Consider the following 15,771-nt stretch of genomic DNA (forward strand, 5'->3'; position numbering starts at 1 on the left):
GTGTGTAAAATCTGGAGGGCGTGGGGAGAAAATTCTCTAAACAAGTCTTGAAATTTCTGTCAGTCCACGGATTAGTCAGAGCCTGGACCACAGCAGAAATTTGACACTAAACTGCCTGCTGAGAAACACAACAATATGTTTAACAGACAGCAGCCTGAAGGCTGTGGAACAATTTAGGCTGCCAATTAAAAGAAAAAAGAAGGGGGGAAAAAAGCCTTTTTCCCAAAGTTGACAGCTATTTGTAGAAACTGACATCACACACGCTTGCTGAGCAATATCAAGCAGAAACATAACTCTGGATATTAAATTTCTGTTCCCAAGGTAATAGCAGGTTAGCATAAGCTTTAGATATAACTACTTTAAAAACTAACCTTATCTCTTTCCTTAGCTGCTTCTCCCATACAAGCTGCCACCGTTGGACAGAAGATGAAATTTAGTTACTTAATTGCATTTACTGCTTTAAAAATATTTTCAACTCTGGTTTGAAAGTCACGTAAGTTTTTCTATCTGCTCCTCCTGAGATTTCTTCTTTTGTATAAAGATTAGGGGCTATCTGCTTCGGACCCTTTGGCGGTGCTGCTTGTAGAAGAAAGGCTGCAGTATTTAAGAATAACGCAACACCCTCAGTCAGTTTCAAGAGACTTTCCACGGACTGCCCGAAGCAGCTCCGAGCAAACAGCCCTTTCCCTGAGGTAACATGACTACCCCGAGACCCTCAGAGGCCAGGGACGGGGCTCACAGTTAAAAGGAAGGCAGTTTCCTCACCCACCGCCCCCTCGCAGCTGGGCGGCAGGGGCTGCGGGCAGAGAAGGCGCCCGCACGCTCGGAGGGGGTCCGCCCCTGCGAGGGCACCGCGCTGGCGTCGGAAAGGGCGGCAACCCTCCACCGACCGCGCGGCCGTGGGCGCCATGGGTGAGAAGGGCGACAGCCAATCAGAGGCGCGAGTTCCGCTTCCCGCGCGGGCGGGGGGAGGGGCCGGTCGCGGCAGAGGTGGTGTCACCCTGAGGTAAAGGCGGCAGTGCTGGGGCGTGGTAGTGCTTGGCTCCAGGTTAGTCTATGTCCTTACTGTTCTCCGTTTCCATCATACATCGCCACTTAGCTACTGCCGGTTCTTCATTGATTTTGAAAACTGCGGATTTAAAAACATTTGATGCTGACAGAAATACCTGATAGCGCCTATTTCACAGAATCACAGATTGGTAGGGGTTGGAAGGGACCTGTAGAGATCATCTAGTCCAACCCCCTGCTAAAGCAGGATCACCTAGAGCAGGTTGCACAGGGTCACATCCAGGTGGGTTTTGAGTATCTCCAGAGGAGGAAACTCCACAACGTCTCTGGGCAGCCTGTCCTAGGGCTCGGTCACCCTCAGAGTGAAGAAGTTTTTCCTCATATGCAGATGGAACTTCCTGTATTCCAGTTTGTGCCCATTGCCCCTTGTCCTGGCACTGGGCAGCATTGAGAAGAGTCTGGCCCCTTTCTCTAGACATCCATCCTTTAAATATTTAAAAGATTTTAAGTATGCTTGGATTTCCTTGTATCCTCACACACTGGTATTTCTAAATCCCAGTCCTCCCATTTAAAATTGGAAACTTGAAACAAACCTGATTGAGATGATTTTGACATATACTGATTAAGTGACACACCCTTAAGAAATTAGTAGTACCTTAAGTGGCTACTAAGCAGTTCACTACTGCTAGTATTAATTCACAATTATATCACTGCTAGTAATAGATGAAATTCTATTGCTTAGTATTTATATGAATGCATGGTTATATTGCTATAAAGAAATCTTAATAAGTGATACACATAAATACTATTAAGTTGCAATTCTACTGCCTGTCCTCCTGCACTTAGTACTCCTTACAAACACATCCCTTCTTGCTCCACCCTTCCACACCAAGTCTGTTGGATGGAGACCTGATGGAGGGTCCAGCAGGTTGTCCAAGGGGTTTTCCTTAGCAGGCCCAGCATTTTTATTCCACTGGTTGTGTTCACCACTGTCTCCAATCATCCATACTCCTTTGATCAGAAGGTTCCCTTCTACTTTGTTCTCCATCTGATTTTATACCTTATTTCCTCTTGTCTTGTCTTGTCTTGTCTTTTCCTGAACCCACCTTTTTACCTCCCCTGCACTTCCTTTTCTCTGCCCAGACGCCTGTCAAGGAAGCAGTGAGCCCCTAATTACTTTTTCCTTATTGGTCCTAATTCTGTTACACCCATACCCATTTGGTATTTCCAATGCTGTTACGGAGACAATTGTAGCCTCATATGTTACTGATACCTACTGGTATGTATATGAATACAGCCTTGTGTCAAAAGTTTCCTTTATGGCCCTACAATTCACATTAGTTACGTTTCATTTACATTGTACACTTTTTGAATAGAATTATCTTACTTTAGCCTTGACTCTCCTACCTAATTTTAATTAAGAATAACTATTCTTTTATCTATTTTGCACTCACACTGTATCTCTGTCCTTGTATAGTTTTCATCTCACTCCTGGTTCTCATCAGAAGCATTAATTAATTTAAAAACCTGGTATTCCAGCAGGACCTCTTGCTCACAACTAGCCTATACAATCACCTTTTCCCTTGTAAAACTGAAGGAGAGAAAAATAGTCCCCTCATAACTACATGAGGCAGTGAAAAGGTAATAGTTTAGATAGCTGAACTACTATCTTTAAAAGCTAATTTAGAATCCATAAAAATTAATTTAATCAGCTCAATTCTCAAAATTATTGTTTAGGAGAAGTAATTTGTATAGCTTTCATTCACTTAATGGTTTGAAAGGTTTTCTGTGAAACAAATAACAAGAGGCAAAATAACAAAATAACAAAAAACCCCCAAAAGCCCAGTTCCTTCACATAAAAATCAATTGTCCGTGGTCTGTAGTTGTTTATTACATCCTTCCAAAGGAATAATACTGAATGTTTTGGGTAGCCTTCTTCTATTGGAAATTCAGTGCAAGGTGCATGTGCTAGCAGAAATTAGGAAGTTATTCTTGTTAAACCTGATTTTCAACCTTCTCTTTCAACATTTTTGCGTGATACAGGAATCTTTTAACTGATCCATATTCTGTATATCTTCTAGACAAACGAAGTGTTGAAAACATCACAAAACAAGATGTTTGCACCTTTAAAGTATCACTCAACGGACTATTTATATGAGGTATAGTTTTGTTATTTCTCTTAATATTCTGAAGGAAATATGGCAGTAACTGAAGAAAAGATTGAATGCACATTAAAAAGAGAACTATTTTGTTAGGAATTCTGTTTCATTTAGGTAGTTGTACTGCTCTTGCTGGGCTAATGTAGTGAAGTTATTACAATTTTTTAAAATAAAAAATTAAAATACAATTTTGCCAAAACTGAAGACCATAATTTTCTTTTAGTGTCTGTTGCACCTATAATTCTGTTTTACAGCCAGTTTCCTGCTTAGAGCTTTCTTTGGGAAGTGCACTGTGCCTTCTAATGCATAAAATTTAATTAATTACCTTTTTGGAGAAGGAATCCAATTTTCTAGATACTTTAATATGTATTAGGACAGTGATACACAGCACTATATTCCCTACTGATGATAGGGAAGAGTTTTTATAATGTTTTAGATTAAATTCACAGATGGGTTTTCACACCTACAATGACTATTTTGGCTTTCTAGATGTTGATCAGTTAAGACATAGAAACCTTATGAAGTCTTGTTTTCCTTCCTGTCTACATCTGTCTGGTGTTACCAACTGCTTATCACTGAAGCACACTGTCTTACTTAATTGAGTTTTTACTTCTTTACATTTTCAAAGAAAAGCTATGAGTGAAATAAAAAAAACCTTCTCTGGCAGAGTGGTGCTTTGCCAAGCAAACGAGGTAGCAAGACATGACGCCTTCAAGAGTTCAGGGAGAGTGCAAGCACATACACAAGTGCTCCTGGCACATAGCTGGAGAAATGCAGCCTCAGAAGTGGTCTGGCAATAGTTCTTACGGGTAAACTGAGATTCACATTATGAAACACATAGCGCACATCCTTCTCCTTACAGTGCAGGAATTGTCCCATATAGTACCTGTGTATGTGCCTAGTGTTTTTTTAGATTGTAGCAATCAGAACTTCTTTTTCTATTGTAACTCCAACAGTATGCAAGCTGTCATTCAATATGTGTGTGAAAACCTTCTCACAGTAGTTCCATTTGGTTTGATCTTCAGATGTTTCTGTATTATATGTGAGTAGAAAACAGGTGTGTTAGCAAAACATATTGTAGGCTATCATGCAAAAGAGAAGAATTCATGGCTTTTCTTGCCTGAATTTTGAGGATTACGGTGGTGCTGACAGCAGGACAAATTAAAAGTGATAGAAGAGAAATGTTTAGTGAATGGCTGCTCTGGAACAGAGTGTGAATGATGCTCTGTAATACTACCAGAAGGGGTTAATGGGTATGATCACACATTTAAAGGTATTACAAACATAACTGTGCAAGGGATATGCTGTGCTAAAACTGCACCTTCTTGTTCTACTCTTGTGCCTGACTTCTATCACCCTGCTAGAAAGTACATGATAGTTAAATTGACTTTTCAGGCATTTGATATATCAAGTGCACTTGCCTAATGCTTCCAATTCTTAGGAAATGCTGGAATTCGATGAGCGTATCGAACTCTGAATGCTGCACACATCTGGCTCAACTGGATGTGGAATCCTGCTCTTAATGTACTTGTTATGCATTTTTATCAACCTCAGATACAGTTTATCCAGCTGTCCCGTGTAAATGTATCTTTGAAGAAAGGAGCCTTTTCAGTCATTAAAGACACCAGAGTTCAATTCCTCATGCTACTGAGTGTTGTAGGTGTGATTACAAAGTCATCTTAGAAGTTCAAATTCTCTTATGTTATAAACTGATAATACGTGCCAGCTGTATGGAACTATAAAAATGCACATAATATCTTTTGGTTACAAGAGAAATTTGCAGACACCTTTACATTTCCTTGAGAAATAGACGTAAATATGCATTGATTAAATACCATGGCCTTGAAAAACACTTTTATGTATTTGAGAAAGGCAAGAAAGGCTATATATTACCAGACTTTGTAAAGTGAACTAATTCAGCTTAACCTGTACACTTAGAAATTAATTTTAAATGTTCTGTAAAATGCATTATTTTCCTGTTTTAAAGCCATTGTATGTGATGATAATGCTAGCAGGTATTCATTCCACTTCACAAACATCAGTGGTTGAAAACAATTTTAGCTATTAAACTCAAGTTAACCTTAGTAAAACTCCATACTGGTATTTAAAATTTTTCTCTGATCTCTGTCATATTGTTGCTTGTATTTACTTGCTCAGTAGTTTCTGCTTAAACTCCAGCAGATCATTCTTCTGTAACCTAAAAGTATTTTGAGAGCTGTTATGTCACAATTCTTATAGCTTGTTTTAATGAAGAAAAACGTTGTCACCAGCTCTTTTTGTTCCTGTGATCTCTACCAGGAACTTCACTAGCTGTACTTTATTTTATGAAAAATGCAGTTGTTTCAGCAGAAACTTCAATACAGATTCCTTAAACTGATGTATGGCCAATAACATGTAGAAGACCCAGGTCTGGCGGCCTGTAGTTGTCTGTTGCTGCCTTCTTTTTTTCAGAATTAGTAAAGGAGAAGATCATTGTGGAAACCTGGACTTAGGCAAGAGGGAATGCATTGGATTAATATGGTGTTCATCAATTTTTTACAAGAGCCTCCTAAAGAAAAGATGCTACAATGGCAGTAGTTTTTGCCTTTTTTGTTAAAATTAACTGGCATTTACATAATTGTAACTATCCTACAAAGGATTAAACTGAAATGGAAAAAAGTATCTGCAATGGTGACCTCTCACAGAAGTGACAGTGTTCACACTGCTTCACATGTCTTCTTTTTTTTCTTATTTTTTCTTTTTTCCCCAGTTTTTTCTTTTTCTTTCTGCCTATACAGGAAGGTTTTTCTGGTAGCAATCCAAGTCAGTGAACTATTTCTAGTCATCTGAGACATCTAATGGTACAAGCTGTAACTGGCTTGACAGCATATGCTCAAATGGGTGGACATTTCTAGGACCTGAAACAACAGACCTGAAGTCAGGCAATGGTCTTAGAACTACAGAGAAATTTCTAGTCTCATTCATGATCTTCTCCCACATTACTATAGCTAGTTGCCTTTTCCAATATGCCTTTTACACCCCAGAATTTTTGAGGAAAACCTCTTCCTAAGCTATAAACTTGTTAAATCCAAACCCCTGTGTAAGAATCATTTTTTTCGGCTTCCTAAACTCACTGTTTATTTTGTGGTTCTGTGCTAGTTAGACAGTGCTACATGTGGGCTTTTGTGACAAAAGAACTGTTGTATAGTTTATTGAAGGTGGTCTTCAGTGAAGAGTTACTGAAGGTGCCATGTTGACTATTTAATTCTACAATTCAGTTGATTACTACCATGCTCCCCTGTTGTACTTATAGAAGATAAATACAGAAGCTGCGTCCAGCTCTGGGGGTCCCAGTACAGGAGAGACATGGAGCTGTTGGAGAGAGTCCAGAGGAGGGCCACAAAAATGATCAGAGGGCTGGAGCACCTCTCCTATGAGGACAGGCTGAGAGAGCTGGGATTGTTCAGCCTGGAGAAAAGGTGGCTCCGGGGAGATCTAATTGTGGCCTTCCAGTACCTGAAGGGGCCTGCAGGAAAGATGGTGAGGGACTGTTTATCAGGGAGTGTAGTGACAGGACAAGGGGTAATGGGTTTAAGCTGAAGGAGGGTCGATTTAGATTAGATGTTAGAAAGAAATTCTTGACTGTGAGGGTGGTGAGGTACTGGCACAGGTTGCCCAGAGAAGCTGTGGATGCCCCCTCCCTGGAAGTGTTCAAGGCCAGGCTGGATGGGGCTTTGGGCAACGTGGTCTAGTGGAGGGTGTCCCTGCCCATAGCAGGGGGGTTGGAACTAGATGATCTTTGAGGTCCCTTCCAACCCAAACCATTCTGTGATTCTATGATTCTATGATTCTAAGATAAAAGGATTTATGTAGGGCTTTTGTTAGCTCATAATGGCACGTGGAAGAGGGTTTAGAATCATGTGAGCACTTAAAACAGCACTAGCAGCAATGATTTTAAGTTGTTTCTGGTCAGCTTATACACATGCGTCAGTTCAGGAGACCAATGTAAGTGTTAAGTTAAGCACTTGTAATTGCACATGCAAAGTTTGAGTGAAGCTAATCATATGTGCGGTTTTGCATATGCAGAAGTGGAGTTTAAAAGTTAAATATCGGGTCAGATAAATGTTAATATCTTCTCTTAGTTTGGACTGTCAGTTTTACAGAAAAATGAAGTTTAAATATAAAATATTGTATTCTAATAGAAAACTTGAAAACAGTGGGACTGTTTGAAGAGTGCACGAAAAGAACAGAATGGAACTGACTCTTATAATTTTATCACATGCCTTTATTTGTGCAGAGCATGGCAAGGCAGAAGTTTTCCATCTGGAGATTATCACTTTGCTTTCCTCCCTGTTTACATCAAGATGAAAAGTATCATCTCACTGGACTCTTTGCTGATGATAAATATAGGAAGCCGTGGACTAGAAGTAGGTTGTATAGTTTTACTTTAGATTAACTGTGGATCAAAAAAAAAAGCTTGTGTTTGTGCATAATATGGTAAGTCTGGAAAAAAAAAATTCCAGAAGTAGCAGTATGTCAGTTCATATAGCTCTTGAAAGTAGAATGTGTTCATTGCTTAAGAAGAAACAAATGGGTAATGGATATTTATTTGTGTGTGCACCATAAATAAGAGTGATATTTGATTAGTTTGTAGAGATCTCTGGAAAACATACTGTCTGGACATGGAGTTATGGAAGAAAAGCAATGATCAGAGATAAGTAAAATACAAAATCCGATTAGTTGGGAGAGGTTTGAAAGATGGTGCTGAGGTTTTAAGATGCAGAAAAAATTGGTGATTTTCAAACACAGACAAAAGTATTTTCATCTTTCTGGTGTATTTGCATTTACTTTTGCTAATGGAAACTAAAACTGTTGTTTCTTCTGTACGTCCTGTGTAAATTTGGTTAGCCTCTGCAATGGTTTGATCAATACAGAAAAATAAAAATTAATTTTAATATTTTCTGTGTGATTTTTTTTCTCTCTTTTTGTCTCAGTTACTTCGACACAGAACATATTCACTATTTCAGTATTGGATCAATGGAAGAAAAGTTTGTCTGTGGAGGATTTTCTGGAAAAGTCAGTAACCTTAAATTAAAAAAATATATGATTCCTTTGATATCATTCAGGTATTTTGTGAATCATAAGCTAATGATGATAACAGAATATGGAAATGTTTTCTGACAGTAGCAAGTGTACAGTGTGCTGGAGCTGTACACTATAGCAGACAGGTTAAAGATGGCTTTTTCACTAAAAATAGTATTGTGTTTTTATGGAGTTCTCTGCTTGTTTATCTCATTTTTATAATGGTTGTGTTATCTATTTATGATGTTGGAGAAAGTCTCTGAAATCTGCAGATGAACATGAAAGTAAACCATGGGGACATTTCCCCCCCTCCCCCCCGCCAAGACAATTATCTCTTGTAGATGAAGCTATTTGAAGGAAGGTATTTATAAATCTTTGAAAAACTATAAAAGGTGGCTATAAAAAGTCCAACTTGCATTATAGCAATTCAAGATAGACCTATTTATTTTAAAATTACATATAAAGTCAAAATGTATCAAATGAACTCTGAAATAGAGTTCATTTTCAAAACAGGTTTGCAGCACAGCCTTTACAGCATGCATAAGACATGAAAGAAAATTATGGTTCTGTGAAACCAGTAAATTGTGTGCATTTCTGCTCTCAATTGTCAGTGTGAAAGAAAGAGAGAAATTACATTTGTGGTTTCACAGGCCAGTCTAAATTCTAGGTTATCTTCAAACCTACATTAAAAAATGGTTGTGAAGAAAACTTGTGGTTGTAGAATTAAATAATCATGTACAGAAAATGCTGGTACCAGGCTTGCCAGTACCTTACAGTGACATTCTTCTGTGATTTCACTATGATACAGTCTTTAATTGCATTTGTATGTACTCTAGTTTCGGCATGACCCTCTGCTCATTCATGGTAGAGAAGTGATCGTGCTCAAAAAAAGGTTCAGGGCTGTGCAATGAATGATGTGGCTGTCTGTGTAATTCTGCCTCTTTTGTAGCGATGGAGAGGTACTTTTCCTGTAGAAGTGGTACTGCATGAAAAGGAAGTGCATAGCTCTTCAAAAACATAATTACTGTGGGAGAAGAAAACTAGAATAATAAGCATATAATGGAAGGCTTTATGGAAGAAAAAGAAAAAAACTTTACCCTTAATTTAAAAGGACAGTTAACTCTTGTGATGTTCTGTGTAATTCTTTGATCATTAATTAATAATCATAATAGACTCTACAGAGGATGTGTTTTCCTAGTATTATGCAATTCTTGGAGCTTTGTTAAGGAAGTCGAATGCTGCCGGGGAACTGATTCTGGTTTTGGCTTTGTCAAAAATCCTGTGTGATTTTGAGCAAGCCATCTGAACCAAAACCTCTGCAGTTATCCACTGAATGTGCTCCTCTTATTTTCTGGCAAACCTAAAGAAGATGAGCACTCATAACTGAAGTTGGTTGGAGAGTACTAGTGCTTTAACACAGAAAAATGTCAAATACTTTGAAAGGCTAGGGGTCTGATGTCTTAGATTGGCACCCAGCATGAGTACCTTGGTTTTGTTCTAGAGAATATAGATTACAATATTACCATTTATATGGGAATCTTGTGAATATTAATGAGTTCATTTTCTGTTTTTCTCACAATGTTATTAGAAATACCCAAGATAGCGTATTTGTATTCAACTTGGGTTTTGTTATATGGCCTACAGCCATGTGCTCAACAGTGAAGATAATAGCATTGAACAATTTTCATTACTGAGTCAACCAGATTTGAAAAAAAAGTTGTTTATGATCACAGCTTTACCAAACACAGTACCCACTAGGGCATAACATAGTGTCAGCTTTTAAACAGCCATTCTCCTCTTGTCATTTCATGTCTCTCTAGTGTTCAGATAACTAACAGATGTTGAAGTCCTATATAGGCCCTCATTTGCATCTTGTCCTCAGGCTTGCAGTATTAAGTGAAGCAGTGTCGGAATATTTTTGAAAGTTTGAACCTGAAGCCCTAACTTTCCCCTAACATTTGAGTTATAAAGAATGCACATTATGTAAAAGTTAGGCTGATTTTGACTGCTGAACAGAAAAAATGGAAAATAAAATTTTAAAAAAATTAAAATAACAGTTTTGCACAGATGCAGAAATTTTATTGTGCTATAGAAATAACAAAATCAAAGTGAAAAAAATGTACTTACTGATTTAGGTTGCCAAAACCAACCTGGAAATGTTATTTTGAGACTGGCATTTGAGTATCTTAACTGGGGTTGGACTAGATAACGTCCAGAGGTGCCTTCCAACCTCAACCATTTTGTAATTCTGTGATCCTGTGAACTGGACGCATTGGATTATATTTTCAGGTTTTAATGCAGTCCAGCATTGATCTATGTAACCAGTACACCACTGCATTTTTAAAGAAAACTACATAGGTTTTGAGATTTACTGACAAAAAGGTAATTACAAAATTAATTGCATCTGAAATTATTCTGCCTTATAATGAACTTGAACTATAGGTTTAGATTAATGCCAAAGCTACACTGAAGAACAACTGAAATTACGTTCTGAATCTTCAGAAAAAAATTAAGACTATTATATGTAATATAATGATCTTTGCACCTTCAGAGAGTGATAAATGTTATGAGGATACTGCAGAACCCGCGCAAAGATATCACCCGAGACATTGTCTAGACTAACAACCGTAACAGAAAAAGAAACTCCCAAAGAAGTTGTTCTAAAGACACAGTGTGGTTTAGGTATCAATAGTGAGCAATTCAAGAATCAATTAGATGCCATCTCAAGGGATACTAAATGTCAAGAGTAAAGAAGTTTTATTAGACCAAACAGCATTTACTTTTACCTGTTGTTGTAGCACTTAAGTCAGTCATAACACTAGATAAATCTGAGGAAATCAGTGCATGTATTAGACTCCAGTTACAGAAAATCTGAGATTATTTCACTTAATGTATTTTAAAATGAAGTGGGCTTAGTCTGTGTACCAGTAAAGAATTAATTGGAGTGAGACTAGCAAATAAGGAGCAATGGGTTAAACTTAGGAGGAAAGGTTGCATTTGTGCTTCAGATTCTTAAAGGGCTTTGCATGCTGTTTAAGGTGAGTAAAGAGAATCTAAGTAACTCAGATATTTTAGGATAGTGGTTTCCCTGTGAGTATGACTAAGCAATATTAATACACATACTTCATCACAAGTCATTATAAGTATTCCTGGTGGGAAATGTAATATACAGCCATGTATTTGCAAAGCAAGACACACACAAAAAAGAGATAGGAATGAGCTGTAAACATGGTAGGTAGTTTATTCTGGGTATGTAAAAATTGACCTACAGTAAATATTTTTCAGTAGATTTACTGTTAGTAAGGACCAGGGAGTGAATAGCATGACAAGTAAATTTATAGATAACACTCATTTCTTTCTAATAGTCAAAATGACAGATGACAGGAAATAAGCAAAATGTTATAATCTTTTCAAAACTGGTTGGAAACAAGCGCTAAAATGTTCTGCTGTTGTCATTTAAACCAATGGTAGGCATTTTTCAGGAGTACAGTGTTCACTGCTGGGTATGGCTCACAGGAGAACTATAGTCCCAGAGTTGTACAAAAACCATAACATAACTGTAGTTAAAAAATTTTAGACTTACTTATCGTTTGGTGCAATAATTATCAAAGTATATTCTAGATGTTCTGATATGTAATACAGTTATAATTGAGTTCAGTATCTTTGGATCGCTTATAAGATTCAATACATTGTATTCTAAGACTGCTCAGAAGATGACTTAGTTCTGTTTTAACAGAAGGCACAAGTTTTCACTACTAAATAGGGGCTTTGTGTAGATATTTTATGCTTTACTGTGTGTCTAAAAATTTAGGTAACTAGATTAGGAAAGTTGATATTTTGACATAAACTTGTCAGCTTGGGTTTTTTGGGTTTGTGGGTTTTTTGTTAAAGTTCTTCATGTAAGCCAGTGAAAAGTGTAAGTGTGACTGATCAAAGAGTCAGTGAAATGGACTGATACATTATGGAAAACTGGTTCAACGTGCCAAGGAGCCTACTATCTCCTTGAAGAGGCTGAAAAACAACATGAGGACAAGAAACAAGTGGGAGAAAAACACTGAGTGGGAGAAAAAAACTGAGGAGACACAGACTGCCTAGGCAGGGATGAGAGGACACCTGGCAGGAAAGGAGATAAGGAAGTGAGTCTATAATTCCTAGAAACTGACAAATTACTTAATTGGATCAAACCCCATTACTGGCTTTAGTACATGCACTTAATTGCCGTGCTTATTTGGTGATGGGACTCAACTGTCCATGTTTCAAAGATAATGCTGAAAGTCTTTGTATTGTAAAAGATCTAATTGAAGCTTAATATGTTAAATTTAATGCAGTGCCTTCTGTGTTCAAAACACTGCATGAGCATAGCTATAGGACTTGAATATATGTTTCCATACTTAGAGTAGTCTATCATTTAAAATATTTACCATTTTCCAGCATGACGTTACTAAGGGCTTGACTCTGGAAAAGGCTGGCCCATGTAGTCTCAAATCAGGAACTCACTTAGGCACGATCTATCTGTAAAACTACAGGGAAACACATTGATTTCAATGAAGTTGGCCCACATGTAACTTGACACAGTGTTTTAAGGACCATGGATATTCAAAAGCTTATGCCATGTTAAAGTCTGGACATTAATTATTGTTAATACTGCATAGTTATTGTTTGTGTACTATACAACTTGTAATTTCAAAATTAACTTTTGAGCTATACTCAAAAGTGTTCTAAAATAGTTGATTTTTTTTAAGATGTGTAGTAGAGATTCCTCACTATTGCTACCTAAACATGAAGGTCTATACCAAAATTCAGAGGTGCACTCATATACTGATTGCTTTTATGAGATTTTACTCCAGATGGCTAGCAAGTAGCAAGACTGTGTAAGGCAAAGGGTTATTAAAAAACTGAATAAATCAATAGGATGCACAGTTGAGAAATCAGTTGTCTGAAATCAGAATATTAAGTTCAATAGCAATAGATGAGCAGAAAATTTGGCTTTTTCAGAAATGTCAACACTCATCAGAGTCAGTTTATTTTTCCAGTCAATTTGGATAACATAGCATTAACATGACCGTATTGTAAGTAGCAATTACAAATATTTCGTCCGGATGCATAATTAGCTCAGGACTATGATTTTTTTTTTTTTTTCTGTAGCCAAATGATTTTGCTATTTATTTGGCAAGCAGGGTTTTTTTCCTGACGAACAACAGTAGTATTGAGATTAGTATGAAAACTGACAGGAAGATGAAGTGGGTTTGTTTCATTTATCCTGTCTTTTCCCTATTGCAGTAACTGCTGTACTTGCAATTTCTGCATGTTTTTTGGAGTATGACTATACATTTAACCCAGTAGCAAATTTTTGTCATAAATGTTATGACATTAATAGATTTGATGCTTTTTTCCAGCCAGTCTCCTTTTGTTCAATTTAATTCTGGGGGTAAACTTAAAGGGCTTTTTCTTGGGGAAACATTAAACATATAATTTGACTGTGGATCTAGTGAATAGTGATAACAACTCTGTAATTTCTGATCTTCTTCATTAAAATATCTTTTTAGTGCCGTTAATTCACTGAGGAGTCAGGGAAGTTATGGCAGTGCTTTTACAACAGCTTAAATGTAAGATTATTTTTTTTCTGCTTTTTAGGAAACCTACCTCTTCTGTAGAGTTACATATTAGTAATGAATTAATAGAAGTTATTCCAAGTTCAAATCCCTGCTCTCAGGCTGACATAGAAGGACCTCTTTTACCTATGAAGAATGTTTTTAAAGGAGAATCCACCCAAGACAAATATTTGAAGACTGACTATGCTACTGAATTTAAAGAACAATGGCAAGGTAAGGTGTTTAATTCAATGTTTTTTAACTTTTTGTGGAGTCAGCTTGCCAACTGAATATGAAGTCAACTTCCACAATTTTTTGAGCATGATCCATAGACATTGAAGAGACCATTTGGGTGATCACAGCCTTTGCAATTGCAGAAGTTGTAACGATTTAAGAGAGATTTATTCCCTGGAGAATCAGGACTTGTCTTGACAGTTCAAGATAGATGGAAGCCAAAAGAAGTTTCAGGCTGATCAAATATATGGCAGACAGTGACAAAAATATCACCATAAGTAGAACTTATCAGGCATTGATCAAAACGCTAATGATCCTTTGTACCTCAGTACATGCACTGAATTGCCATGCTTATTTGGTGATGGGACTCAACTGTCCATTCCTGTGGCATGTTCTCTTACTATGACAAGGAGGGAAAGAAGTAAGCAGTTTCTTCTTTGTTGCTGGGATGAAAATAGTTCAAATTGGATAGTGTTCCTACGGGTTTTCTGAAATTTTATGATTAGTAGTGCCCCAATAGATATAATGAATTCTGATCATAGAAAGTAAAATGTTGAGAAAGTGTTTGATTCAACTGTATTACCATTTTTTATTTTGAACTATCGGGTTTACTTTTTCAATAGGGTGTTGGGTTGGGGGTTTTTTTCTGTCAATTACATTACTTTAGAAAAGGAAAGTAATGTGATCATTTACGAAGAGCTTTTTTCCACAGTCACACAGAGGCAGCAGGTGGTTCTTGATACAATGTTGCACAAGATAACATTTATTAGGTACACAGCATCAACAATGCGAGTGTATTACAGTTAATAATTGAAAGACAGTAATCTTAATTAATCTGATTCAGTAATTACCTGATCTATTTTTTTTTTCAAAATTAGGTGGCATATGGCAGAAGGTTTCAATAATTAATAAAGCTCTCTACAGTATGTGCTTACAAAGAGAATAAAACTAATTCAGATGCTTTCATGTATCTTAGCTTTTACTTTGTTAGGAACAATCAAGAGAGCTAAATTTCCATGGACAGGAGTCTCTGAAAGAAAAAAAAATTATAAAATTCATAAAACATGTTATATATTTTGAAGTTACAGATTATTATTGTGCTTAAACAAACATAAATATGCAAGCTGAAGAGACTAGATTTTTATTTTTTTTATGGGAGTGTCCCGGTTTCAGCTGAGGTAGTTTTCTTCATAGTAGCTAGTATGGGGCTGTGTTTTGGATTTGTGCTGAACAACAGTATTGATAATATAGAGATGTTTTTGTTAAACAGAGATGTTTTTGTTACTGCTGAGCAGTGCTTACACAGAACCAAGGCCTTTTCTGCTCCTCACACCACCCTACCAGCGAGTGGGCTGGGGGTGCACAAGAAGGTGGGAGAGGACACAGCCAGGAGGACTGACCAAAGGGATATTCCATATACCATATAACGTCATGCTCAGCATATAAGGGGCTGGGGGAAGAGGAAGTGGGATGGGTGACATTCAGAGTGATGGTGTTTGTCTTCCCAAGTCACCGTTACGCGTGATGGAGCCCTGCTTTCTTGGAGATGGCTGAACAACTGCCTACAAATTCCTTGTCTTGCTTTGCTTTCGCACTCGGTTTTGCTTTACTTATGAAACTGTCTTTATCTCAACCCACAAGTTTTCTCAGTTTCACTTTTCCAGTTCTCTCCTCCATCTTGCCAGGGGAGGAGCGAGCAAGCAGCTGCGGGGTTCCTA

At 37.4% G+C, this 15,771-nt stretch overlaps 1 protein-coding gene across 1 annotated transcript in view; it reads left to right on the forward strand.

Moving 5' to 3' along the window:
- Window positions 1-908: 908 nt before the first annotated feature.
- The window catches only part of SHOC1 (shortage in chiasmata 1), a 57,477-nt gene continuing 42,614 nt past the window's right edge, over window positions 909-15,771 (forward strand). Inside the window, exons 1-5 of the mRNA XM_075740425.1 lie at window positions 909-944; window positions 3,090-3,167; window positions 7,444-7,573; window positions 8,141-8,222; window positions 13,863-14,053. Coding sequence (XP_075596540.1) covers window positions 909-944; window positions 3,090-3,167; window positions 7,444-7,573; window positions 8,141-8,222; window positions 13,863-14,053 — 517 coding nt within the window. The remainder of the gene's footprint in view (window positions 945-3,089; window positions 3,168-7,443; window positions 7,574-8,140; window positions 8,223-13,862; window positions 14,054-15,771) is intronic.

Source organism: Balearica regulorum, chromosome Z (genome assembly GCF_011004875.1).
Source record: "Balearica regulorum gibbericeps isolate bBalReg1 chromosome Z, bBalReg1.pri, whole genome shotgun sequence".
Taxonomy (NCBI): Eukaryota; Metazoa; Chordata; class Aves; order Gruiformes; family Gruidae; genus Balearica; species Balearica regulorum.